This window comes from Rattus norvegicus, chromosome 2 (assembly GCF_021556685.1).
Source record: "Rattus norvegicus strain SHRSP/BbbUtx chromosome 2, alternate assembly SHRSP_T2T, whole genome shotgun sequence".
Lineage (NCBI taxonomy): Eukaryota > Metazoa > Chordata > Mammalia > Rodentia > Muridae > Rattus > Rattus norvegicus.
This window is the reverse complement of record NC_141535.1, coordinates 8,280,257-8,306,870: the sequence shown is the minus strand read 5'-3', so window position 1 is coordinate 8,306,870 and position 26,614 is coordinate 8,280,257. Positions and strand designations below refer to the sequence as shown.

General features: G+C 37.2%; 1 protein-coding gene across 20 annotated transcripts in view; it reads right to left on the bottom strand.

Moving 5' to 3' along the window:
* Window positions 1-26,614, bottom strand: part of Mctp1 (multiple C2 and transmembrane domain containing 1) — a 729,346-nt gene that overhangs the window by 213,969 nt on the left and 488,763 nt on the right. For all 20 annotated transcript variants that reach the window (XM_087621548.1, XM_087621547.1, XM_087621550.1 and 17 more), the window contains 5 exon segments: window positions 19,848-19,950; window positions 18,058-18,160; window positions 17,629-17,730; window positions 17,088-17,162; window positions 15,107-15,226 (listed from right to left, as the gene is read on the bottom strand). In XM_087621548.1, the coding sequence (XP_087477674.1) occupies window positions 15,107-15,226; window positions 17,088-17,162; window positions 17,629-17,730; window positions 18,058-18,160; window positions 19,848-19,950 (503 nt within the window).

The window sequence follows — 26,614 nt, the reverse complement described above, 5'->3', positions numbered from 1 at the left end:
TGTCAGAAGAGACCAGCCAATAAACTGCACTAAAACCACTCTGTTACAAAGGCACAGTGATCTTTGGCATCACTCACTATTTTCAAAGCCATAAAAGAACAGATAATAAATATATGACTCACAAATTATCAATTATGAAAATCAATCTGGTTCAGAAAGCTTCACTAATATAAAATGATGGATCACTTGTCACAAGCCAATAAAGGCTGTTGTTTGTGAATCTAATATTTGATTTCTATCATTTATATTAGGGAACTTAAAATGATTTTTAAACCACATTACTGTTTGAAAAAAATTGTTATAAAGGTGAACATGGAGACTTGGGAGGGAAAAACCATATGCAATCAGTCATCCTTGAGATAACTGATATTTTTTACATCAAAGCCAGCATACAAGTCTAAATTTCAGAAACTTGGTCCACAAGGTCTGTGCACTGAGAACTTGTTCTATTGCATTTCAGAGGGAAAAGAAGCACAACAGGAATGCTACTATGGCTCAGATGCTTCCCTCCTCCTTTGGGTCTTTTTCTGATGGCTAAAGTTTGCCCCCTCAGGGCCTCCTTATGCAGAGAAGGTTCACTGCTGGCCATTTCCACGGATTACTTCACGTGGTAAGGTGACTCTGTCTGCTTAGTTCACCTCACACAGACAATAGCACAATGGGGCCTTTTATCTTTGTAATCAATTCATTTCCCTGTTATTTCATGTTAACCACACTAATCATTTTCTAAATGAAATGTTTTCTAGATGTTATTCACATTTTATCATGTGAAATGTTATTTCATATAAATCATTTTATAAATGAAAAAAGAGGTGCAGTTTTCACCAAGATGAGTACCCTGAGAGTATTAGGACTAGAAAGTTCTTACCTGGTGTTGTCTGAGAGCTAATCCATTACTTTATCTGCTCTCTAGTATCTCATTATAGATTTCTTTACACCTTTGTATAAGATGACTCAGATGTCTAAGAAAATCGGAAGCACATATCTACAAAGTCATTGACAAATATGTGTTACGTATTTAAGGATGATCATATCCCTATCCTTAGACAACAGATTTGATCAGCAGATTATCTTGCTGAAACCTTGAGAGTTGGTTACAATGGAAAAGTTCAAGGGTATTGAACACAAGTAAGCTTTAGTGACATGTGGCAGATACAAGTCGAGGTAGCTGGGACCACAATGCACACAATGGGCTGATGCGATGGGCATGTCAGGTGATCCAGTGGGAGCTGGACGAACAGGAGAATGCTTAATGGCAGAGAGGCCGGCACGCGCTAGGGATGCATCCCATGTGTCCTCTCAAACGATGCCACTTTTTCCCACCATACACAGACATAATGTAACAAACAGAAAGGAGAGTGAGTCAAAGGGCTACTTACATCTACTTATATAAGCCAAAACATATTAAGGGCAAGGAAGTAAGGAACTGAATAATTTTCCAAATTTGTTTTGGGAGATGGAGTCAAACTTTGCTAGAGGTAAGCCTTATGAATGGACTTTGGTATATTCCTTTGAAGACATGGAAAAGAACTGAAAATAAGATTGAAGAATGGAAAAATCGAGATAACAATTCACTTATAGAAACAACTAATTAAGTTTTCAACAGAAAATAAGCTAATTGACAACATATAAATAAGAATATGTATATACTAAAAATGTTTGAAAACCTAGTTCCGACTGATGACCATTGTCAACTGCAAAACTGTGAAATTGGGTGTTTCCATGACAGTTATTGAGCTTGCAGATTAAGGATTGTCAGGAACCTCAAGTGTTCAGCTTGAGGAATGAGTGTCACCCAATAATATATAACCCTGGTTCCATACTGTGTGACCTGGAGGCACTGCAGCTGAGGCATGCCTTCTCGTCTCATATTTATAACACTCATTTTACTCTTAGCCCTGGTAAAGCTAAAGCAGACTCTCGAGACGAGTTAAAGGTTATGAATTTGTTGTCTTGTGTAAGGGAAACAGCCAATACACTCCAAGTAGGGCTGTATCCAGGGTTCACACTCATGAGAAGTGCTCCTATTTCTATAGTTTTTGGACAGGGCCAGTCTCTAAATTCTATACAGTAATTTAAAAAAGCATTGGCATTTTATCATCTAAAATTTTACTTCCCAATGTTAGTAGAGGCTAAAATTCAAAACAGGTACTTGGTGCTAAAGCTGTAACCAAAATATTCTGATAAGACTGCCTTCGGAAATATAATGGTTACACAGTCCCAGTATAGCTTTAACAAATCCCTATTTTCTTCTTTCTGCCCCATGGTTGTCTATTTGCACCCATTCAGGACTAAATTACAGATAAAGTTACAGCAAATTTGTTTTCTCAAAAAAGCAGTCAGCCTTAATATCCCCTGAGTAATAAAAGCCTTGTCTTTCATTCAGAACCAGAACTGGCATAATTTTCTCCTAGAAACAAACTCTACTTCCTGTGACAATGGACCTGTTCTTAAAATTGTGAATGGAATACAGCTCAATTTGCAGGTGTTCAGGTCTAAAGGTAAAAGGGCACTTGACCTCTCGACTGACGATTGTTGCTGTGGTAGGTAACTTCAGTCTGCTAGTTATAGCATTTTATCAGATAAGCTGACAGGGTTTTCAGCTCAGAATTACTGAGGTAGGCTCAAGTGAATCAATAATTTATACAGATATCTCGCATTCATTCTGATGGTAGAAAGATACATACTAATAACCTGCTGTCGCCACAGAACAAAGCCAAAGAGACATCATTTCAAAAGAAACCCATTTTATCTACGTGAACTAAAACTATTAGGTAATAAAAACTTGATGGCTTATTAATTTTATTTTTCAACTGTGTTAGTGATCAGGGTGATGAATATGAATCTCAATAAGGTCATGCTGGCAAGTATGGAAACTTTAAAATTTTTAACATCAATTTTTAGGTATAATATTTGGCTTATCAACATGATATAAACTACTGGAAATAAAATATCTGTGTACCAAAGATCATTGGATTAAACTGTTTAACTAAAGTCTTGAAATATTTCCTTATTGAATTTCAATATAAATTACTTTCTAAACATGAGAGTTAAATATATTTAGGGGAATACACTAAGAGTATTGTTAATATAGCCTTACGCCATTAATCATTACCTGGGGAAAATTATATGGTGTTTTATACGCTAATACTATGACATTTTTATTAACTCATAATCCCCATACTAATGGTGCTGCACTAAACAAGTAATAATTAAGAAGGTAGCAAATATTAAAAATGCCTACTTTAAAATTCTTCAATCATGTTAAAGGGAACACCCGAGCTCTTATAATGAAAGCAAAACCCAAAACATTCTGCTTACGTGTAAGACCATCATCCACAATTTTGGGTTATTATAATTAAGATTAAGAGAGTTTGTAATATAAAAACATTATAAAATATCTCTTAGCAAATTTAATTATAAACCGACTGTTTCCTGATAGATTTGAAAATGTTTTTGCAGATAAGCAGCACTAGAAATTGGCCCCCTTCCCACTTTACCAAGGCTGGACATGTGCTTGCCTGAATACATGAACTGATTGTGGCTTAAGAAAGCTGTGTACAAAACTAAACGAGGCAACAGATTAGAAGGAGGTTAATGACCTGATGTAACACTCAGGTATGGACATTCTGCTTCCCCAGAAGAAACTGTTTTCTCTTTTCTTTCCCAGGGTACCACTCCCATACTTTAGTAAATACAGGAGATAATAAAGTCTGTAAAAAAGAAAGAAAGAAAGAAAGAAAGAAAGGAAGGAAGGAAGGAAGAAAGAAAGAAAGAAAGGAAGGAAGGAAGGAAGGAAGGAAGAAAGAAGGAAGGAAGGAAAGAAAGAAAGAGAGAAAGTGTAAGAGAGAGGGAGGAGAAAAGAAAGGAGGTGGAGGAGGAAGGAAGAGGGAAAGAGAGAGATTGAAACAGAGAGAGAAGGGATGGAAGGAGCGGAGACAGAGACAGAGACAGAGACAGAGACAGAGACAGAGACAGAGACAGAGACAGAGACAGAGACACAGAACGTATCCTTGTATCCAGTTCTTCTGAACTGCGTGCACTCAGTTCACATCTCTGCCCTCTAAGAAAAGAGGAGTCAGAGACAGAAGAGGAAATAGTGGTGTGCTCCCCTTTTGACAGTTAAGACAGAGGCAAGGTCTCCATTCCCCTGTGGTGCTGGTCATACTGAGTCTTCATCAATCCATCTGATCCCATTTCTTTCTCTTATGCTGTCACAGCTCTAACTTCAAGTTTGTCACTAAAGTCACCTGAGCCAGCCCTCCCACATGGCTTTATTGTGTGTGCCTAAAAATGAGCAGCCCTGTTAATAGCAACTGAAGAGCACCTTGAACAGAACAGATTTATTGCTTGTTGCCATGTTTGGTAATGGATTAAAACACCAATAAATGATATTTCTCAGATTACAATATATTTTATTTCCTCATTTCTTAAACTTAGGTTGTGCTGCCTTGTCAATTATAAATAAAATAAAAGTCAGGTATTCTTAAATATGTCACTGATACTGTTTTTGTAGGACAAGCCAAGCCATGGACAAGTATGGTGGGATGCTTTTCCTTCCTTAGGGCCAGTGTAGAAAACTTTCCCATATAACTTTATTAATTAAGTTCCATACTGATACAAATTTTGTAATACTATAGGCCCCAGAAACAAAATCCTGTGTTGTGTCCATGAATGGTATTCAAGTCTAATTTACCCATGGGTCCCTCTATTAAGAACTTCAAAGCTTTAATTTAGCTGTATTCACTTCAGTAACTCCAATAACTTGGCATGCCAAGTTTATAACAAACACTGCTTCACATACTCTATACCACAGATCTTAAAAATGGACCCAGAATTTTGTTTCAGTTCTGCCACTAATTCATAAGGAAATATAATATTATATTATACTGTTTAATGTTATGTGGAAAATGTTGGACATAATTTGAAGGAAATTCAGGAAGACAGTGAGATAAGTGCCCACTTTCATTGTTAACTCGGAACCAGGACCTTGCACATGCTGGGCAAACACTGCATTGGTCTCCAGAGCATTTGATTATTCGAGGGATTAAAACACAAACAGCTCTTCCCTAGTATTCACTAAGTGTAATAGAAAGCTCGGCCGTGGGAGGTTTCATTTAACCACCATGTGTCAAGGCTTGTCAGCATGGGAACCTTGAGCTATGTAGTCAACTCAAAGATGATTCATACATGAAACAATGGAAATAAAGTTTAGGATACTTCTTCCCTTCCCTTCCCTTCCCTTCCCTTCCCTTCCCTTCCCTTCCCTTCCCTTCCCTTCCCTTCCCTTCCCTTCCCTTCTCTTCTCTTGCCGGCCTTCCTGCCTGTCTGTCTGTCTTTTCTAATACTTAGAGACAAAATAATAATAGTTCTTGTTTCCACTGTACCTGAAACACAAAGTAAGCTCTCAGGGTTACATGTTATTGTATTTCCACCCCTCCGTAGAGTTCTGGTGACATGCAAGCTCAATTAATTAAAAGTTCTCCACAGCGTGGAGCTCACACATAACTTACACTGAGTGCTCATTTACTACATCAAGTACAGAATTTCCTCCCAGCCAACACATTCCTTACAGCAAACGCCAAAGTCTGGGATCAAATTTTATACCACCAGACTTCTAGAAGATGATGCCAAACACCTGTTTGTCCCTAATCGAATACAATTTCACTTGGAAACTTCACTTTTTATCTCTTATTGCTGCTATCTTTGAAACCATCATTACTAGCAGTGAGGAGCTTTGGTGTTGCTGATCTGCCTCTTTGCATGGTCAGCTTCTGCACTGTTGAGTCACCTCCAAGTCTTCTGACATATGGAGCATTCAGTGACTTCACTGCACTGTTGAGAGTCCATGTACTCTTTAATTTTGAAAGCCCCTTGCCCTTGTCATGATAAAGCGTACTATTCTGAGCATGGGATTACAGTGGATGTGTTCCTGGTACCTTCTGCACAGAGACAAAGTCTCTACTTTCTCCATGTGATGCCTCCATTCTTCAAAGGGATCAGTGAACTTATGGCATTGCCACAATGCAGAAGCATGTTTCAAGGTTCCAGGACCTTTCTCACAGTACACACTTTTCTGTTTGGAATAGGATACCTACATTAAAGGCATTTAAGTTAACAACAGCTAAGATCTAGGATGCTTATGATCTGTGTATTTGAAAGACTGAGGAAGTAGTAAAAACTTTAAATGAAAGCCTGTTGACAGAGGTACACTGCAGACCTCTGTAGTGGAAGGACTGAGCTCTCTATAAAAGATGCAAGCAGGGCATGCATTGACTCAACACTCTCCATATTTCAGCCCACTAGAAAATGCAAATGTGGCCACATAAATTGAACAGTTTCCCCTGAGAATCAGCTATTACTCTACTACTATAACTTCAAAATAAATCATTCTCTGATAAACATTTGCTGCAGTAATTTGGGATAATTAGTGGATTACCTTTTCCCCTAGTAGCCTATATTCAAAAAAGCTTTCTTCTACTGACTCTGAGAAATTGTTAAATTTGCCAGCATTTTATAGCACAACTGCATGAAATACTCCTGCTTCAAACACTTAAGACCCACTGAAATTTCCTTGAAAGGGCTATATAGTAGACTAACTACGAAAAATATAGTATGATTTGTATTTAGCGACATGAAATAAAAAATCAAATATGTAGTTTAAAAATGATTTTTCTTTTCCTTCACCTTTCCTCCTCATTATTCCATGGGATAACTTAATGAAATCTGCTTTTAAAACTCCTTAAGAACACAGAGGGCTTAGTCAGTATAAGTGCTGTAGATGCTTGAAGACCTGAGATTATAACTACAATGGTGATTGGAAAAGGTGGATCTTTGGAGCTCTCCAACCCACCAATTTAGCTAAGAGGTGAGCTCCAGGTTCAATGGAAGCTCTTATCTCAAAACATAATGGGTGAGTAACTAAGAAACACAATTAGTATTGACCCCAGGTTCTATTCACACATGTGTTCATGCTACACACAAGATTGGCTATTAGTGGTTAATACAATGATGAAACTGTCATGGGTTTTATCATGAGCAAGGCCATGCTACTTGGTATAGAATAATGTTCACAGACTTCTCCCTGTTGATGTGAGAGATGTGGAAGAAAATCCTGTGTGAGTTGGTATAAGGGCAAGGGCACATTTTTAAAAATGAAACAAAATTTTCTGTGAAATGAACTCTATTATAGTCAATAATTTCATGTAGGTGATCTAAATGCCTTCTCCAGGTTGGTTTGCATTGTTTGTAAACTATAGAAATGCAAGCAAAGCTTCATTGCCAACACCAAAAAGCAGCCACAGTTAAGGAAAACAAGGAAGACAGTATTGACCCTGGGTTCCACAGAACTTAAGTGCTCGAAGCCCTGTTGGCAATATCTCACAGGGACACTACCCCTATGAGGGCACTCGTCTGTTCTTGGTAGGGTTAGAACAATCTTAGAAGTTAAAATTATTTCTAAAGGTCAGTACTATGACAAATTGTACTTTACCTTTAATTTCTCTTGCTTAATTGATTTAAGATGGTATTAAAAAGGTAAAAGACCCAAGATGAGATAAAAGACAAGTTTTGCCATCTTTTATTCCTTCCCTTGAAATAAGGGCAGACTCATTTTTATCCAAATACCAATTTAAGATTTGATCTGCTTCCTGTGTTACCCTCTTCATTCATCTCTGATTTTCTCTGCTTTTCCCTTAGAGATGCTGATGACTGGTGTGAACACCTTTCCTCTCCTAGTGATCTCTAAATGTTACCCATTTAGAGTGGAGGCGTCTGCCGCAGCAGCAGCAGCAGCAGCAGCAGCAGCAGCAGCAGCAGCAGCAGCAGCAGCAGTAGCTGTGGTGCTGCAATGCAGTCTCAAGTCACAGCTCTGCTATGGCAAAGGTTGCCAGCTCTCATGGTCAAAGGTGGCCAAATGATGGCAAAAGCAGGGATGACAAAATAGGCACAACTCATCCGCCATGTTTCATGCTTGGTTCTTATTTAGTAAGCGATGTGCTCAAAATTGTTAGTCATGCTTTCACACGGAGTCAGAGAAGAGAAGGAGAAGGCATTGGACTTCAAAGTGCTAATGTTTGCTGGATGCAAAAGGGTGTGGAGCCACAGGGAGAGTTAACTTACAGACTAACGTGAATTAGAGTCTTCCTCTGCTGTAATTTACCACCGTGTGGAAGAGGTATCACTGTTGTTTCATCAAGTGGAGTAACTCATATAATTAGCACATCGTTTTAAATATTTTTCTTTGAAAAATACTTTAAATAATAATGGATTGCAATGCAAATGGACTGCTGCTTTCCTCAACAACTGTGTCCCTCAATTTAATTTATTCTGAAGGTATGCAGAAATCCTTAAAGGAAAAAATGTTGATTTAGGAATCCGGAGACAGAAATTTCTTATTAATTATGTAAAATATTTTATGATTGGTAGTCAGCTCAGTGGTAAACTAAGTAGTTTTAAAGGATCTCATAATTAATGCAAGGTGAAACGGGACAACACCCAAACAGGAAACAAAATGTGCCCCACCACCCCAACCCTAAAGCTCTGGGAAGAAGAACTCTTGCACTAACTATTGTCTCCTGGTTCTGCTGGTAATCTGTAGTTAATGCTTACTTACACTGCAGAATAGCAGCGTATACTTTGGCAAAAGTGACATGATTTTACTATTCCTACCCATAAAGTAAAGCTTTCTGGGGTGACAGCAGACGTTCACATTGTAGGATAAAGGAGGCAGAGCTCACATCACTGAAAGCCTGAGGATAATCTGCCTTTACAATTCAGTTCCTGCTATTATAAATATAAAACTAAATTTAGGAGGAATATACTTTCCAGAACACAACAAAGCAAGGTTTAAGTGATGAAAGGGCACCAGACCCATTTACAAAGAAGGAAGCGTGGATCTGATCCAGTGCTGGGCTGTATATAACATATAACACTACAAAACCAAGAGTCAGAGACCACATGCGGATGGGTCTGCTTCCCAGACAGTGTCAGAGGATGAGCCCTCTTCCTCTTATTACTGGTTTCCTAGCTTCTTAAGACTTAGGCTTCGTTTAGATATGGTGATCAATCCTGAAACTCTACATACTCTAAATGATTGCTTTTTCTAGGATGTTCTTGCAACTGTAAAAATTTATACACAGTGTTTGTGAAGGAAAATGTGACTTGTAACTTTTGTATGATCAGGGCGATAATTGGAGAATTTTTGCTAGGAGTTGAGATAAGGTTAGGGGGAAGGTGGGGATGTATATTTTGAATATCAATTTTTCATATGAATTTTGCTTTCAGCCTGTTAGAAATTTCTTACTGTCAACATTCTTGACTCTGTAAAAGGAAATTTAAGCAGCTTTAGCGGTATATAATTCCCTATATCAATGAAATTCTAGGCAAGTGTTTTTCTTCACACATTAGTGAAAAAAAGTTTAACATAACTTAAAATTTATATAAATTATAGGTATTGTTTTCTAAATTGTATAAATTTACTGCAGGAGGAACATATGCTATGAATGGTGGGTGAAACCGCTTAAAAAATTAGATATATAATTTACAAAAATTTTATGAGCACACAGACAGCAGCACCTGCAGTCTTCCTGAGGGCTCACACACAGAGACAGACAGCACTCACAGTGTTCATGAGCACGAGTGCGCGCGTGTACACACGCACACACACACACATGCGCGCACGCGCACACACACACACACACAGCAGTGGCATTCACATTGTTCATGAGCATGTACGCACGTGCATACACACACATACGCACAGACAGCATTCACAGTATTCTTGAGCAAATGCACACACACACACACACACACACACACACACACACACACCAGCAGCAGCAGCAGCAGCAGCACCCACAAGGTATCATGTTCAGTGATGCTTCTTCTTTTGCTTTTCAGGGCTTCTTCTTTTTGGCTGTTGAGGGGAAAGTAATAAAATGTGTGCCTGAAACATTTCTACTTTCCTTCTAGCTCTAAAAAAATAATTGTAGTAACACACGTGCTTCTATGAAAATAAATTGAAAATCACCATAATTCTATTGATGTGTTATTACTGATGTTTGTTATACCCCTAAGTGGAAATTTCAGCTGTAAGTGTGAAGTGCTTTTCAGTAGATCCAGTGAACGATCCTGCATCATCTTCTATGTGTGCTGAGACTTGGACCGATGCCTGTGATGTGCCAATGCCTGTGTTTTCACATTCATATTTCCCTCTGATTAATGTGTCCTTTTCAGTCCTTAACTATGAAGGCCACTTCTAAAGCTTTTATAACTTGTAATAATTGTTAGAAAAAAATATAAGTTGAAGCAGGTAGTGAAGCTTACTGACAGCCTCTTGTCTTTCACAACACAGAGGACAAGGTCAGGTCCTCCTCTTGTCTTGTGGTTTCTTCATTTCTGCACATGTATTGTTCCTGCTTGTTCCCTCTACCTCCACAATGCTGAGGATCCTGAGGAAACCTGTGGCCCCACAATGCTTCTTTATAAACCAGGGAATTACTGACGATGGAACACAAATTGACCAGAAGCAAAGGGGAGCAGGCATTTAAAGATGCCAGAAAAGGTTGAATCCAGTGTCTTCAATGGATTTTCAATGGATTAGTATAGAGTTCTATTTACACACATACAGAGAGAGAGAGAGAAAGAGAGAGAGAGAGAGAGGGGGGGGGGGGGGGGGAGGAGGAGGAGAGAAGAAGAAGAAGAAGAAGAAGAAGAAGAAGAAGAAGAAGAAGAAGAAGAAGAAGAAGAAGAAGAAGAAGAGGAAGAGGAAGAGGAAGAGGAAGAGGAAGAGGAAGAAGAAGAAGAGGAAGAAGAAGAAGAGGAAGAAGAAGAGGAAGAAGAAGAGGAAGAAGAAGAAGAGGAAGAAGAAGAAGAAGAAGAAGAAGAAGAAGAAGAAGAAGAAGAAGAAGAAGAAGAAGAAGAAGAAGAAGAAGAAGAAGAAGAAGAAGAAGAAGAAGAAGAAGAAGAAGAGGAAGAAGAAGAAGAGGAAGAGGAAGCAGCAGCAGCAGCAGCAGCAGCAGCAGCAGCAGCAGCAGCAGCGGCAGCAGCAGGAAAAATTAGGGTCAGGATCCAGATCTTAATTGAAATTCTGCCTGGGGTTGGTCAGAAAAATGTCAAAGTCAGTAGCTCCTCAGATATGAAGAGAAGCAAATGTATTTTATGGCCAATGGTTGGTTCTACATTCAAACGTGACGTTTTGCAGCATAAATGTATGAGATGAGTGGTGATATCTTGTCATAATTCATGCTCATTGTTCCTCTAAGTAAAATATGTGTTTCCCGTTAGTTATTCTGCGTGAAACTGTGCTTTAAAGGCTAGAGGACATTTTTGATAATGCACATCTTAAGACTTTTCATTAAGGTCGCAAATTTAAATTCTACCTTTTCGTGCACTCTGACATTTTTTGTCTGGCATTTTCATTAATTTTGCGACATACATAAATGTAGCTGAAATGTTAACTGATCAATACTTTGTCTCTCTCGTGGAGCACCAGGGGTTCATTCCCCAGGGACCACACAGCCGAACAGAAATTAAATGTGTAAAATATCAAATGTTAATGTTAAACACAGCCGCACTTACTCTATAACGGCAGAAAAGGCTAAAACAATTCCAAATGGACAGATGGTACCACAAATTATCTACAATCGCATTTAAAGATGAAAGTTTGTCCTGTAAAACAGTTCTCTGATGCACACTGAAGTGTGTCCTTTTACTGATAGCTCAGTTTTCCAATTACTTTTGTGCTCATTACAGTGAGAAATGACAGTACTGAAAAGAACGGACCTATTCTCTGCCTCCTTCCCTCCCTACCTCCCCCCCTCTCCTCCCCTCTATCTCCCCCTCCCTCCCTCTCTCCCTCTCTCCCTCCCTCCCTCTCTTCCTCCCTTCCTCCCTCCTTTTTTTCCTTTTCCCATTTTGTACTCACTGACTTCTAGAGCAAGTTAAAAATTAGTCCAACTTCTGAGATATTTTTATGTCTAGAACAGCTGATTCCTAAGTTTAAGTGGTGTCTTCTACACCATACACAACAGCACTCTCTTAGAAAAGTAATATTCATCAGAAAATGTAAAAATCTAACTCACAGCCCTCAGAAACAAGGCTATTCCCAGAAGCCTGTGAGCTTTCCTTGCCCAGAAGCCTGTATGTGTTTCTTTTGCCATTCCTTTCCCACTGATTTCATCACTGTTGCCTGCAACCCCATCAACACAGGCAGTGCTGGGGACTGAGGCTGCTGTCCATATTTACACGCTCCTTGACACTGAGATCCAAAATATCCTTTTCTTCCATTTGACTTCCCTGTTCTGACGTTGTCTGTTTGTTTGATTGTTTATTGGAGAACTGAATTAGAAGAGAAAACCAAAATGGAATAGGAAAAATTATTTAAACATTAAAAAGCTTTCTGATCTGGGCCTAAAACTAAGCTACTCAAATGCATGCCCTCCACGAGGCAGCTGCGGTTAAGAAAAAATGGGCCAAACGGAAGCAAAATTATAATAATAGACCCATGATCTGTCAACAGGGCATGATGAGAAGATATATCTGTAACAATTGTTATGCGTTCATCTAATGGAAATCAGTTCTTTTCAACAAATTGTCCTAATAAGGATCTGCTCATGCAATGGCAACTTTGAAACACTTTGTTTTTAAATACCTCATTTACTCTCTATAAGATGGCTAAAAATCTTTCGCAAGGTATTTTTCTGCATTATATTACAATTATAAGATATATATTTTAAAGTGTTTTATAGGAAAGAATATCTACCATGCTGCATAAGGCAAGGTACTTTTATGTGCCTCAGTCTCTTCTATATACTAGGAAAATAATAGACTTTACGTTATGGAGTTATTAAAAACACTAAATTCTTAGTGAAAGAGTATTTTCATGTATGTATATATAAACAATAATTCTTTGGCACAGAGAGTACTTGATAAATATTAATTTTTATTCATGTGAATCTTTTTATATCACAATTCAATCTATGCTTAATATTGGTAAGAGAAGTAATTGATAAGAGTTTTGGGGTCATAAAGAAATTATAGGGAAATTGCTCTGATAGCATTAACATGTTCTTATCATGATTTAGTAACCAAATTTTTTACAGCAAACCCTTATTTATTTTGAGTTTCTCCACACAAGCAAAATGTTCAGATTGGCGGATTCATTGAAAAGATTTAGTTGTCCATTTATACTGGAAGTTCACTAACTGCGGAGCGGCCTTCAGGTGATAGGAGCACCCATGGAGGCGGCTCAATCTCATCCCTGTGCACACCCAACTGGAGTCTATGCAAAGGAAGTGTGGTTTCCTGATTCATTGCTTCAATCACATTAATAAAGTCCAATTACCTTTGCTTTTCCAGATGAAATGGTTACCATCGCTCCTTCACACTTTTTCACCTGCTCCCATGCTTTATTATCCTACTCTGTTTTCTGGACAAACCTCCTGCATTCAGCTTGTGTTTTCGAGGACTGAATCTATTACAAACTGGTTACTGGGCAAGGCAGACACTGCCTTTTCTGCACTGCACTGTTTCCTTCCATGTGACCACTGGGAGTAAGGTTACATTCAGGGGCCTGTTTCTCAGAGTTTTGGTGACTTCTTTTTTAAGAAGCAAAAGAAGATTGTGAAAAAGGGCTACCATCTTGAATTAATTTTACAAATGACCTTTGGAATCTAGAAAAAGTTTATGAAGACTCACAAAACATGCTGTAATGCCAAACAATCTACAACGTGTTCCTGAATAAATTATGTAATCATATTCATTTTTATGTTTTCAAGTTTCACAAACAGCCATGGAGAATAGTATTAAAGATTGTCGATCAAAAATAGCAGCAGGTATTTCCAGTAAATTTTTATTGTTATTATAAGGCCTTATAGAGCCTGAAAATAATGATTTAAAGTATATGCAGAAATCCTCTATCATTTTATTTAAAATCGTAATGCAAATGAAAAATTGGAATAGCCCAATACGTCTATTTTGTGAGCAGTATTGGAAGAGTACAGAGAGAAGGTTTTTTGTTTTTGTTTTTGTTGTTTTAATCAATGATCGTGGCAGTTACTTTCTTTAAGGAGATAACAAAGTGTCAATGAGAAGAAGGCTGCTAACTTTCTGGTAACTTACAATACAAAGGGACACATATAGTCTTTGTTCCTGTGCTCTTATATTAATGGAAGTTCGATACAAGTGCTGTGAGGAGGATGGAGCTGTAAGAACTGAAAGCATACATTCACTTGAATGGCAAGACTAACAACATGACTGTTCCTCTAATTAAAGCCTTCCTGTAAGCCCTCAACCTAATGTCATATTTTATAAAACTGGCAGCTACAAGGAAGCATAAGGTGCTTATTTTCTAACAATCACAAAATAAGGAATTTCAGAAGATGGACTCCACAGAGACTTCAAGAGAAACACTGAACAAGCAGGAACAGCATGAGAGTAGATGGTCCTGACTAGGTTGAGAGGAAGTGCCTTTTTAGATTTCTCTGCCTTTGCCAGTTGGTCTTGCTATCAGTTCTTATTAAATGAAAGGGTAGGTGATGAACCTTGTAAGGAGAGCATTTGGGTTAATTACATTATCACTATGACTTTTTAAAAAATAGAAACCAAGAAACATCTTTTTAAGTAGGTCACATCCCTTTCTGCTCCACTCACATAGTAAAGTCTTACCAGCCCACATTCCACTGTCAGAGATGGTCCTATTTTGACAAAATACTTACAGAATGAATAAAGTCAAAATGAGGATGGTCAAGGCTGTTCCCACTGTCATTATTTTACACACAGAGCTTTTTTTTTTTTTTTTTTTTGGCTCTCCTATTGGGATCTGGAATTGTACAATATGCAACACTTTACTTTGTAAGTGTCAGAGAAAAATTATAGCTTGGCTGAGATGTCTTGTGTTCCGGAAATCTGAGGAATATATTCTTGGATTCAGACCTTGAACAATCCATCAGGTTCCTGCCCACAGCAAATCTGTCCAGTCAAGTCTCAAAATAGGAGTTTTTAAACGGCTCTATCAACATAACTGTTACTATAGCCACAGAGACTTGGAGCTAAGATTACTGAATCTGATGAATAACAATGGACAAGGAATAAAGTATGATCATACCACAAAAGCAGCAAGACTCCTTGGGGGCGAATCCCAATCAAAGCAACTATTAACGTAGTATGCAGCATTTACAAGCACCATAACACAACGTTTTGTTCTGATAAAGTTTCTTAGAAGCAGCTGTAAGGAAAATGAAAAGAGTATTAGAATTTATAAGACAGAAAATGATCGAATATACTGTATGGTCCTTCAAGCTCATGGTGATTTAGAGAGGATCCAGAAAGGAAATAAGGTAGCAGAGACCTGCCAAGCCGTTTGGCTCACCAGCTGAAGAAAACAAAGTGTCAACAGAAAGTGCTGAAGGAACTAAAGGGGAATGCAAACATTTTTAGCTAAATATATATTTAAAAATGTTTACAAGGAAGCTGCTATGTCTGTTTGTGTATATATATACATATATATATGTATATACACATACATACTTTGTTTTTATATATATATATATACCTACAAAATGTAGATCTTTATTATTTTGAACTATTTTAAGCTAAATATTTAAACTTAAAGATGTTTTAAAGTGAATTGGACACCTTAGAATGTTTTGATTTAATCTGCGGGGAAAGCTTGCTTAATGTTGCTTACTGGAGAAAACACTACGATTTTAAAAGTTTTTATCATTTACCAGGATTGCTCCTGTCTTAGAATCATCCCTCCCTACAATGTAAATCCACCCTATAGTTTTCAATATTTTCCTATGGTTGTAACCAAGTATGTTGAAAAAATCTATTATTAGAAAAAGTATGTTTGATAACTGATGAAATTTAAAACAATAAAAATAATAGTTCCACAGTAAAAAGAATGTCCACAAACTCGATAGTGGTTTCATAAAACTACATACAGGGACAGATAATTAAACTGAAACTATGTCTGCATATTAATATATTGCTATTCTAAACACATTGCAGCATAAATCTGGTATTTTAAGGAAACAGCCATGTAAAGTTAACTGAGTTCAAATGGCAATAAATTTTTATATAAGTGTAAAATATGCATGTAAAAATACGGGTACACATGTGCAAGGCAGTTATAGCACATTTCTAAAACTGAAATTCTCTTTAGGCAGAGTCTGCTTATGGGTTTTCCTTCTCGGTTTCAAGCACTTTTCTAAGGAACAATTTTTATTATCTTTATCTATAATTATAGAGAAATATACTATTGTTTTATATTTAGATAGGCATCACATTGTAATACACATTGTTTAACACCAAAAGTCTTATTTTATGGCAAATTTATTAGAATAAAAATAAAAATACTTTAAAGTTTCTCATGGCACAGAAAATTACCAAATATTTCACAGTAAAAGTAAGATTATTAGTGTTATAGACATAATAAGCACTTTTTATTTTAGTTCTGTAAAGTATATTAAACATTTTTAAGAAAAGGGTAGGCATCACTTTTTCTTAAATTGATATTAAAGTAAATTTAAAGTTAACTATTGATAAACACCAAGCTTACATTAAAAACAGCTTCATAAAAGAAACATCAGAGTTCCTGATTTTTCTCTTGGTAGAAAATGTCAGTGATTGTCCTTAACATCTAATTAAAGGATGGCCCTCCCTGAATTAGAGGAAGTGCTTTATTTGCTCCGCACACCTGCATCACACCTGTGGGTGGTCTGTGTGCCTATCTGAACCTCAGGCTGTGGCGTCTGTCACACACTCCATGACAACCAAATTGTACTTTGTGTGCCAAATGACCATTCCCTGGCTAATGTCTATGTCCATTGGATGCTGGACTTATCCCTTCTCCTTTCTCACCACCCCCACTTAATGTGGTTTTACTCTTGCTTGATCTTTTTAAGAGAAAAAGGGAGGAAAGGAAAGAATAATAATACTTTTTAAAAAGCCACTTTCAATGTGTAGATGAAAATTTCCACGGACTTCCCCCACTTCAGACCTCCAAGGTTTATTTGAATTTACTTAGATGTTTTACAGATACAATGAGTTCTTCCCAGAGGGATTTATCTTTCTTTAGTTTTTACCTGTTTAGAGAGTCTGTTTTCCTCTTCAATGTACTTCCGTTCTTTGGGTATTAATGTTCGTAAGCTGGCTTTCACCTATGCATCAACACATGTATCTGTTATGAGTTCATAAATTACAACAGTTTACAAGTTTTGCACGCAGTTCAATTTGCAGTAATTTCTAAAGTTTCAAAGTCCTGGCTGCTGTGGTCATAACATATAAATGTATACAGCTGCATATGCATGTGCGTCCCTCTTTCAAGCAGGCAGGCAAACAGCAGCCAAGCACATGGCAGTGGCAGCAGCAGTGGCGGCGGCGGCGGTGGCAGCAGCGGCAGCAGCAGCAGCAGCAGCAGCAGCAGCAGCAGCAGCAGCAGCAGCAGCAGCAGGACCCACTCTAACAGAGTGTGGGTGTACCAAGCAGTGCCAGAAGCATATTCTCCAGGATACATCAAGGTTTAGAGAAAATGAGGAATGACAGAAATTCTCTACAAATCACGAACAAAAGCTTTCATAAAACTGAACTCTTTAGCAGTACAAAAAAGCTGAAGTTAAGACTTACAGCATTAAAAATCACATCTATTTCAAGATGGATGACCCCCTTTGTTGGCCCTGTCAGCTGCTTGTTTTTCAAGACGTAGGCTTTCTGTTCACCATTTTGAATCTGCGGGAAAAGGACATGACAGCCGTCTGTCTCGTGGTCTCCACTGAATACACTCCCCCAGTGACCTTTAACCCCCAGCTGCTGAAACTGACAGAGAACCCAAAACAACTGTGGCAATTCTGACAAGTACCTGTTCATTACCAGGATCAAGTCTGTCAAGAAAAATTAACTATCATGGGATTCAACATGGCCGTGCATTGAGTATGTTAAAATTTTTAGTGTTCTTATTACAGACCTTGGTTGAGAAATGACAGAAATAGAGCTGAGTTTTTTTTCCCCCTTGAGCAAAAGCAACACAGAAGAGTGTGCCAGGTGAATAAAACTTACAGACAGCAATGGTATAGCGACTCTGCCCAGAAAGTCGGCACTCCGGTCACGATCTTCATCATAAACTGTCACTTCAAGAACTGAATGAATGTCTTTAATGTTGCTGCACAATAAAAAAGACACCCAAGGAAAAAATGGAGACTCCATTAATAAGAAGCAAAGCTAGATCTTTTTGAAATTTGAAATAGTATCAGTTGTTTTGTGTATCTTTATTTTTACATGTATTATTTGCATACAGACAGGCATGTCTGATAGAATTTCCCATAGTACATATAAGATACCAAGGATCATATCTGAACTTCGAAGACGATTGTAACTTTCAGCTATATTCTTAATGACTTATCATTTTTGATCTGGATATGCAAAGAATAAATTACAGGAAAAATGGCTGAGTACCCCTGGCAATATTTAGGCTTTTTTGTCTCTTCTCATCACAGCAGTAAATCATGCAATCTCATAACTCCTACATAAAACATTACAAGGCTTGATATCAGTAGGAGTCACAACAGATTTTTGAACTATTATTTTTACAATAATCTGATATGTCTATTTTTAAAGTTCTCACTAATATACTTACTAAGTTTTTGTTAGTTTTGTAGCAAAACACAGAAAACAGAATAGAGAAAGAGTAGCATTCATAAGTATAATACTATCCTTGGATTTAGAAATAAAGTAATATTCCAGTAAATTCTAAAGACAACAATGGTAATCAAAGATTATGTGAGTTCTTCATATTTTTGCTTCAAGAAAAATAAGTGTCAATTGTTGGCAGCATTTATATTTTGATCAAGTTGTTTGCCAAGAAAATATGAATTAAGAGAAAACAAAAAAGAATATATTCATTACTGAAACATCACAACCACACATGCAAAGAGGTTTTATCAGGGTACAATCAATTAATCGCTTTGATAATAATCAAACCTATTCATTCAATTATGCGTTCTAGAGAAAACACTCTCCATAGCTCTCTTAGCAGTGTCAGCCTCCTCTCCTGCCTGGGCTTTCATCTCATAAAAATGTGGAATTCCTTAAAAATAAATTGGTCAGATAATTGAAGCTGATTAGTTACCGGCTCTTAAGCAGAGACATTATGAGGAATTAATGAGGAATTTAGCAGTTTTTCATGTACAAGACATAAAACCATGTTGGAAATCTGTTAAGTACTCCTGGAGAGTTTTCTTTTGTGGAGTCCATTCTCTATAGTCCAATTTTAAAAGGAACACAGAGGCTACTACAGTGCAGCATGCATAGCTTTTACACAGTGGAAAAGATTTACAAACTTTTTAAAACAAAAGGGAAATTAACTCAGAGGTTGTTTTGAGATCTAGGACAATGGTTTATGTTCTTATTGTGCCAGAATGAAACAAGCCCAAACGAAGCATGTGTCAAGTTCCTGACTTGATTGTTTCTGATTTCAGAGTTGGAACAAGCAGAGCTTTGTCCTTCTTGGTATCAATGCAGTTGGGAAGATTTTCAATAGAAAGAATAAAAGGAAGAAGCAGTATGCAGATTCAGTGACCGAAGCAAAACCCCAGTCAGGCCGTATAAAAAGCACAGTGGAAAAAAGTCCAGTGAAAATACAGAAAAAGGACATCCCCCCTTCCCCAAGTCTCATTTTCCAGAGGTAGGGGTTTTAAAAATCAATAATTAGCAAAGGCAGGGCAGATGTGTCGAGTTGTGAACCAGAGAACACACACACACACACACACACACACACACACACACACATCTCAGGGTGAACTATATTTTCATTCCAGTTCTAAAATAAGCACAATGTAATAGCTACTTACAATGTGAACACTTTATTCCACTCAGGATTGAGGTTTTTGTACACAGTATGTGTTAGCAGTCTGTCATTGTTCAGTTCTACTACACAAAATGGATCACTTTTACCTGCAAGAGATTTGGGGTGGATGTAAAAACCTTTAACACCCCTGCATTCATAGTAGCATGATCACATTTGTTATGATCCCAATCCTCCCTCAAAAGTATTATCATAAAGAACAAATGAAAAAGCTTATGAGTTGAAAAGGAATCTCATTAAAACAGCTGTAGTTAGATATTAGCAATTGCTATGATTTACAGTGATTTAGAACTTGAGACCAAAGTATATAGCTTGACTTTGATCTTCAGTAATTTTTAACAACACGAAACAAAAAACAAAACAAAAACAAAAACAAAAAACCAAACAGTGTGAGAGCTGTTCTTCAGTAATTTTTAACAAAACAAAACAGAAAACAAAACAAAAACACAAAAACAAAAAACCAAACAGTGTGAGAGCTGTTCCAAGGAACTATATGGTGTGCCCATCCTGCATATGTTCTCTGGGTTGATTATGACCATTTTAGCTCTTCAATCAATTCAATTTTACAGTAACACTTTTGAACTTATCTGATTTACTAATAACCCATCAAAGGGATTTCCAAAGATGTTTATTGTGGAAAAAATAGTTATATTGCCAAATGATACCCCTTTAGCCTGCTTCTGGCTGAGTTACTTTCCCCTGAGATATTTATGGGATTCACAATAAGGTAAATTAGAGCAAGTCTGCTGTTTGGAACTTAACACCAACAGGCAATCTGCATGCTAAAGCGTGGCGCTTCTTTTTTTAATGCTCTCTGGAAATAAAGGACTTGAAAGTTATCCATTCTTAGCGACTCTGCTCTGCCATATTCAAATCACACACTCTAGTTACATTTTGGGATGTGCTTGATATTTCTGTCATACCTTGCTTTGTCTTATAAAGTCAGAGTGTCTTTGTGAGAGTGGCATGAACAGTGTTGGAGTGGTGTGTGATATGTTTGATACCTTATACAAATGACAAATGGGATCAATATTTACACAACGCTAGCCACAGGTCATATCTTTTAAACTACAGTATTGATTTAGACTACATAAGAGGTTAATGTGCATATCATTAACTTTAATGATAAAGAACAATTGTTTTAAATGCATTGTGAACTGAAGCCACAGTAGTTTACACTTGTGTGAAGGCTTAAATATCATTTGAGATTTTCAATTAAATTTTAATGAGAAGGAATTTATTAGCTATCAGGGACAGAGAAGCTGTGTATTCCCACAGAGGAATATATTTATTTTTCATAGGACGATACATAAGTTAGAGGTACAAGATTTAACTTACCTTTAATTTATCAATTTTATATGGAAAAAGACTTAGTATGTATGTGTTAACTCAGTAGCCTCATGTACCCCAACATAATTGCACAATTTAACATTATGGTAGTTTTGCCAATTTGGCGTCTGCAGGATGCTTTTGAGCAGCGTAGAGAACGGTTTTTTTTTTTTTTAATGTCTGGTGAAAACTTTGCTACATGCTTTGTTTTTCCACTACCCGGTTTACAGATCCTGGCTTTTACCTCCACTGCTCTCATCTTCAACTCCTGTGCACCGTCAGAGACAGTGCTGAAAATATTTTGTTCATTAAAACACATTATAATTGGTTTCACTTGGCACTTTAATAACAATTTTCTTTCATACAATTCTGATGCCAGCATACAAAGGCAGTCACAAATAGCTTTTGGAAAATGTTTATATGCAAAGTCTAGGCAAGATTTTCTCCAATAATAACGCCAGATTACAAACATAGGACAGTTTATGTGATATTGATTGTAAATTCATATAGTTGACAGATCTTCATTTCTTTGTTGTGATCAATATTGTATTTGCTAGAGAAATAGCAATGTATAAAACAATTAGAATAACCTCTGTGCTCATGGTATTTGGATTGAAGAAGATGACTTCATTCCAGTGTGTTTCAGTGATAAATACAGAATCTCGAAAAATATGTCTTGCTGGAAAAATGACATAGAGACAAAGTAATGTTTGAGGTACAAGAAGGAGGAGCTGTACTTGGCCTAGAGGAGCAGATACTGAAACACAGAGAAGCAGCTGAAGGTATGCTTGCAATACCTAGGAAGGCAGAGTGACTGAGGAGGTAGACTGGGACTGTGTGTACTAGATGATAGGCAGGGATAAGGACAGCAGCAGGCCTCTCAACGATGTGCTGTTCACTCTTCCAGTAGAGGTTTTGGAAAAATGTGAGTTCAGGGATGGTATGAGCTGATGGTATCTGAAGAATAAGGTAGAGTGGGCAATGAGAGCTCTAGGGCGACCAGTGGGAGCCAGTCCAGTGATCCGGGTGCTAAATGATGACTGGATCCTGAATGTCTTTTGAAAATAGAGGCATCATAATCTTACCAATGTCAGCACTAAACACTCCAATATGCCTTTATATCTAATATAATATCTTAAGTGGTATTACTTACAAATGGAAAACTATTCACTAAGCTTAGCCAAGTCACATTTTATTTGGGATTTTGGGTAGAAAAAGCAGACATCAACAAGTATTATTTCTAGTCTCTTTATCTCTAGAATCTGGGAAAGAAGAGAGAAGAAAGTCTGTTTAAATAACTACAACCAACTGAGGAATGCTAATTGGGAGAGATAGCCTTCCCCAAGGAAGAGCACCCCATTGCTTGTCTGATACCAAACAATCTATGATCATGTATCTGAATAGAATTGTGTAGACTGAGTAAGTTGTATTTACATATCATTTATAGTAAAAGAAATTGATGCAATGTTTAGTCTGGAACACTTAACTTTCACTGCCTCAGAAAGTTCCCTTCTAATGCTGTGTGTTCAAGGTCAAGTATAAACTTCCATCCATTTCAATAACAGCAAAGTACAGTGCCAAATTCTATCTATTCAGAATAAATAAGCATACATTATAGTTTTACTTTTAAAGAACTAGTTTCAAGCGGTGTGCTGATTTCACTTGCTAAATGCTGCATTAAGATGCTGGCCTTTTGGCTCCTCAGGCTTGATTATTGACACTTAAGCAATTGGAAACATCAGAGAAACACTAGAAGTGAACCAAGTAATCAATTATCTAATAATTATTCACTCCTTTAATCTTTTTATCATTCTATTTTGCCTCTGTAATGCCTTTCTCTGCTTGCTGAGAGTAGCTGAGTGAGTACCTCTGGGATACAGTACTGAGGTACCTGAGTGAGTCACTGCCAGGATACAGTATTGAGGTACCTGAGTGAGTCACTGCCACGATACAGTATTGAGGTACCTGAGTGAGTCACTGCCACGATACAGTACTGATGTACCTGAGTGAGTACCTCTGGGATACAGTACTGATGTACCTGAGTGAGTACCTCTGGGATACAGTACTGATGTACCTGAGTGAGTACCTCTGGGATACAGCACTGATGTACCTGAGTGAGTACCTCTGGGATACAGTACTGATGTACCTGAGTGAGTATCTCCGGGATACAGTACTGATATACCTGAGTGAGTCACTGCCGGGATACAGCACTGATGCACACAATATTCTGCAAGGTGCATGTTGTTCTTCAATAACACACTGTTAGATGCGCAAGAAACGCGCTCAGTAGCCAATGTTGGAACGTAATTTTACTTCTTCTAACTTTTTACTAACTGAAAAGCTTAATGTATAGATTATAGAGTCTCTTATACACCTTTTACTCACTTTTGTCCTAAGCCCAAGGCAGACTTGTGGAGTACCAATAGTCTTTTCCAAAATATTAACTTCTAATATTTTGGTGACAAAAATACTGATCGCTTTCCTTAGAAATATAACAAACTAAAGACCTTGGAATGGATGGGGGACAGAAACTGTAGCAGTGTTGTATGGTAGGATATGGTGTTGATTGCTTTAGCTACAGCGACAGCTAGAACATAATCTTGCCTTCCTTGAGAACATGGCAATTTCCAATGTTGACAGTTTCTGAAGAGAACTGGGAATGCCTTCTGAAGTATTCATTACTTATTGAGTGCCTGCTCTGCTCACCCAGAGTTATAAGTATGATTAAGGCATAGCTGAGCTCTCAAATCGACATGTAAATACATAATTATTATGCAGCATTGCAAGCACAGTAATAAAGGTAAGTAAGGAGTGCAGAAGGAGTGATGAGAAGGAAGCATATAATCTTGTAATTACGGGACAGGAAGAGGAAGAGGAAGCAGCACTTTCTTCGGGGAGCAGACCTTGTGATCTGTGAAGATTGGGCAGGTTTACCACCAGCCTTTTTAAAAGTAAAGAACCATCATAAAAGTGAACTTCATGACAATTTATAATCAGTAATGTGTCATTTAATTTGAGTCACATATCTCTTTAATAATATCTCTATTACATAAAAACCTACAAATGAATAACATAACTTATAAAGAGACACTTTAAACTGGTATGCTTGGATAGTTGTCTATAATCTAGTTAAATGCTAAAAGCCATTTCTTTTCCTATGGAATTTTAATAAGAAAAGGAATCTCCCAAGTGAATTAACACTAGAGTGTCCTTTACCCTTTATCATAAAACTAAAATGGCCACAGACTTCAAAGCACATACTCCATTACTTCATTCTTTTTAAAATAATCTTTACAACAGTGACAAAAGAGAAGTATCAGGGTTGACTCCCGTAGGCATCTTTCCTGGGAATCTTCAAAACCACACCATGGATTAATAAAGTGACTTCAATGGCTAATTTTCACTTTTGTCCTTACTCTTAAGGTGATAATCCTGACACACTAGTAAAGAATTGTGGGAAGTGCACAGTGCACTGTTCAGTTGCTACCTGCTTTGTGTCACATTGTGACTTTAGTTTGTTAGAACTAGTAGTCTGAGTATTAAAGTTGCTAAATGATACTGAGAGATATTCTTGCTTCCTGAGCAGGGCAGGAATCCTGATCCATCAGTGGTGGGCTTTGTCCAGGGTTATTTAACCTTTGACAAGTGGCATAGTTTGCTAGATGTAGTGTGCCACAGAAAAATGTGGGGGTGGGGAAGACCTAGTGACCATCTCTTTGTAGTCTTGTCTTTGAAAACACAGAAGGCTTTTATAGCATGGAAAGCAATTCATACCCATGGAGAGGGAGCTTTTATTTTGAGCCTACCTTGCATTTATTAAGCACTTTTGTTTAATTTCCTCAGTTGCCACATATTGCAATGACTATATTTTAATCTTAAAATGTATAATCAAGGTTGCCATCTGTCCTTTCTGCAAACTTGAATTTCAATCATGACATGTAACAGTGTCATAGCTGAGGGAATTCCCCAGGGTCTCTTAGAACAAAGAGCAACACATGTTGAGATTTCTGCCAATCTTTTTCTTACCACTAGAAATAGAGACTTGACCCTAGGCTTTCTCATCAACTGACCTAAACATATTTTAAGCATCTGATTGGTAGAATTGCATTATCTGACACTGTTTAGTGGGTACTCATATGGCTTCATCTGGAACTGAGTGTTAATAACACGGTTTTTCTTTTCTCTTTAAGTTATGAAGCAGGCAACTGTTCATTGTGATAAGGAAATTTATACTCTAGAGTTATGGTTGTCAATCTATTACACCGAATACACCATTTTTCCCTATTGAAAATTTTATAATGCTCTTTTTACTATCATAAAATAAAAGTAGAGCAATAAATAGAATAAATAGAATTTGGTTCACAATAAAGCCATACACTGAGCTATTAAACAAATATTTATTGGATGTTGACTATGCACAAAAACATACAACCAAGGTAGAGGAAGTTCTTTTTCTTAATTTAATTGTATAAAGGATGGAGCAATGAAGGTAAATAGTGAATATAAATAATTAAAGGCTGTATGGTGATGTGCTAAAAGAGTGATACAAGTTAATGGAAGCAGGAAAATAAAGAGTACTATATTAGAGGGGTACGGAAGAGAACTACAATTTATTGATTGAACTCAGTGTTTATAGTAAGACTGTGAAGATGAGGTTTGGCTAAAGAATTGAAAGAATTGGAGAAAAGTCAAGTAGACATATGAGAAAAGCTGCTTGAATAAAGACGTTTCTAGAACAAAAGCTTGGTGAACTATGGCATGGTTATTGTAAGATGTCAAATGAGTAAGAACAGCAACCATGAACACACAGATCTTCAGCATTCTGTAATGGCGGCCTTTCCAAAGCTTGCTTAAATCGCGTTTCTCAAGCTACATGAACATGATGCAAGACATGGAAAATTTTCATTGTATAGGCATGTGTGAACTCTTGTAAGGCAGTTGACATGGAACAGGCTTCATCGTATAAGCTTGGGCAAACTCTTGAAAGGCAGTTAGCATTTTCAGCTCCAAGCTACTAAACATCAGAAGTACTCCCCCAAATTTGCTTCAAATAAAATTCCCCCAACAATGACATGAACACTCACAGGACAGTATTACCTTCTTATCACTTGGGAATCATGGGCCTTTAGTAACATTTCTTATATACTTTGGCCAAATGAATCTTCCAAAATTATCAAAGATCCCAAAAGTTTTTAAGGTATGGTATAACCATTAGAATAACTCTTTTAGAAATTTAGAGAGACATTAAACGGTTATTAACTTAATGTGGATGACAATAATAAACCTATGTGATGTAAACAGGAAAGTCATTAAACCTTAGTGCAGACTTTAGAAAAGTATATTGTATGATTATGGGAGAAAAGATTATAAATCTGAGCAACATATTAACACTGTTATAGAAAGAGTCTTGTCTTTCTCCGTCTC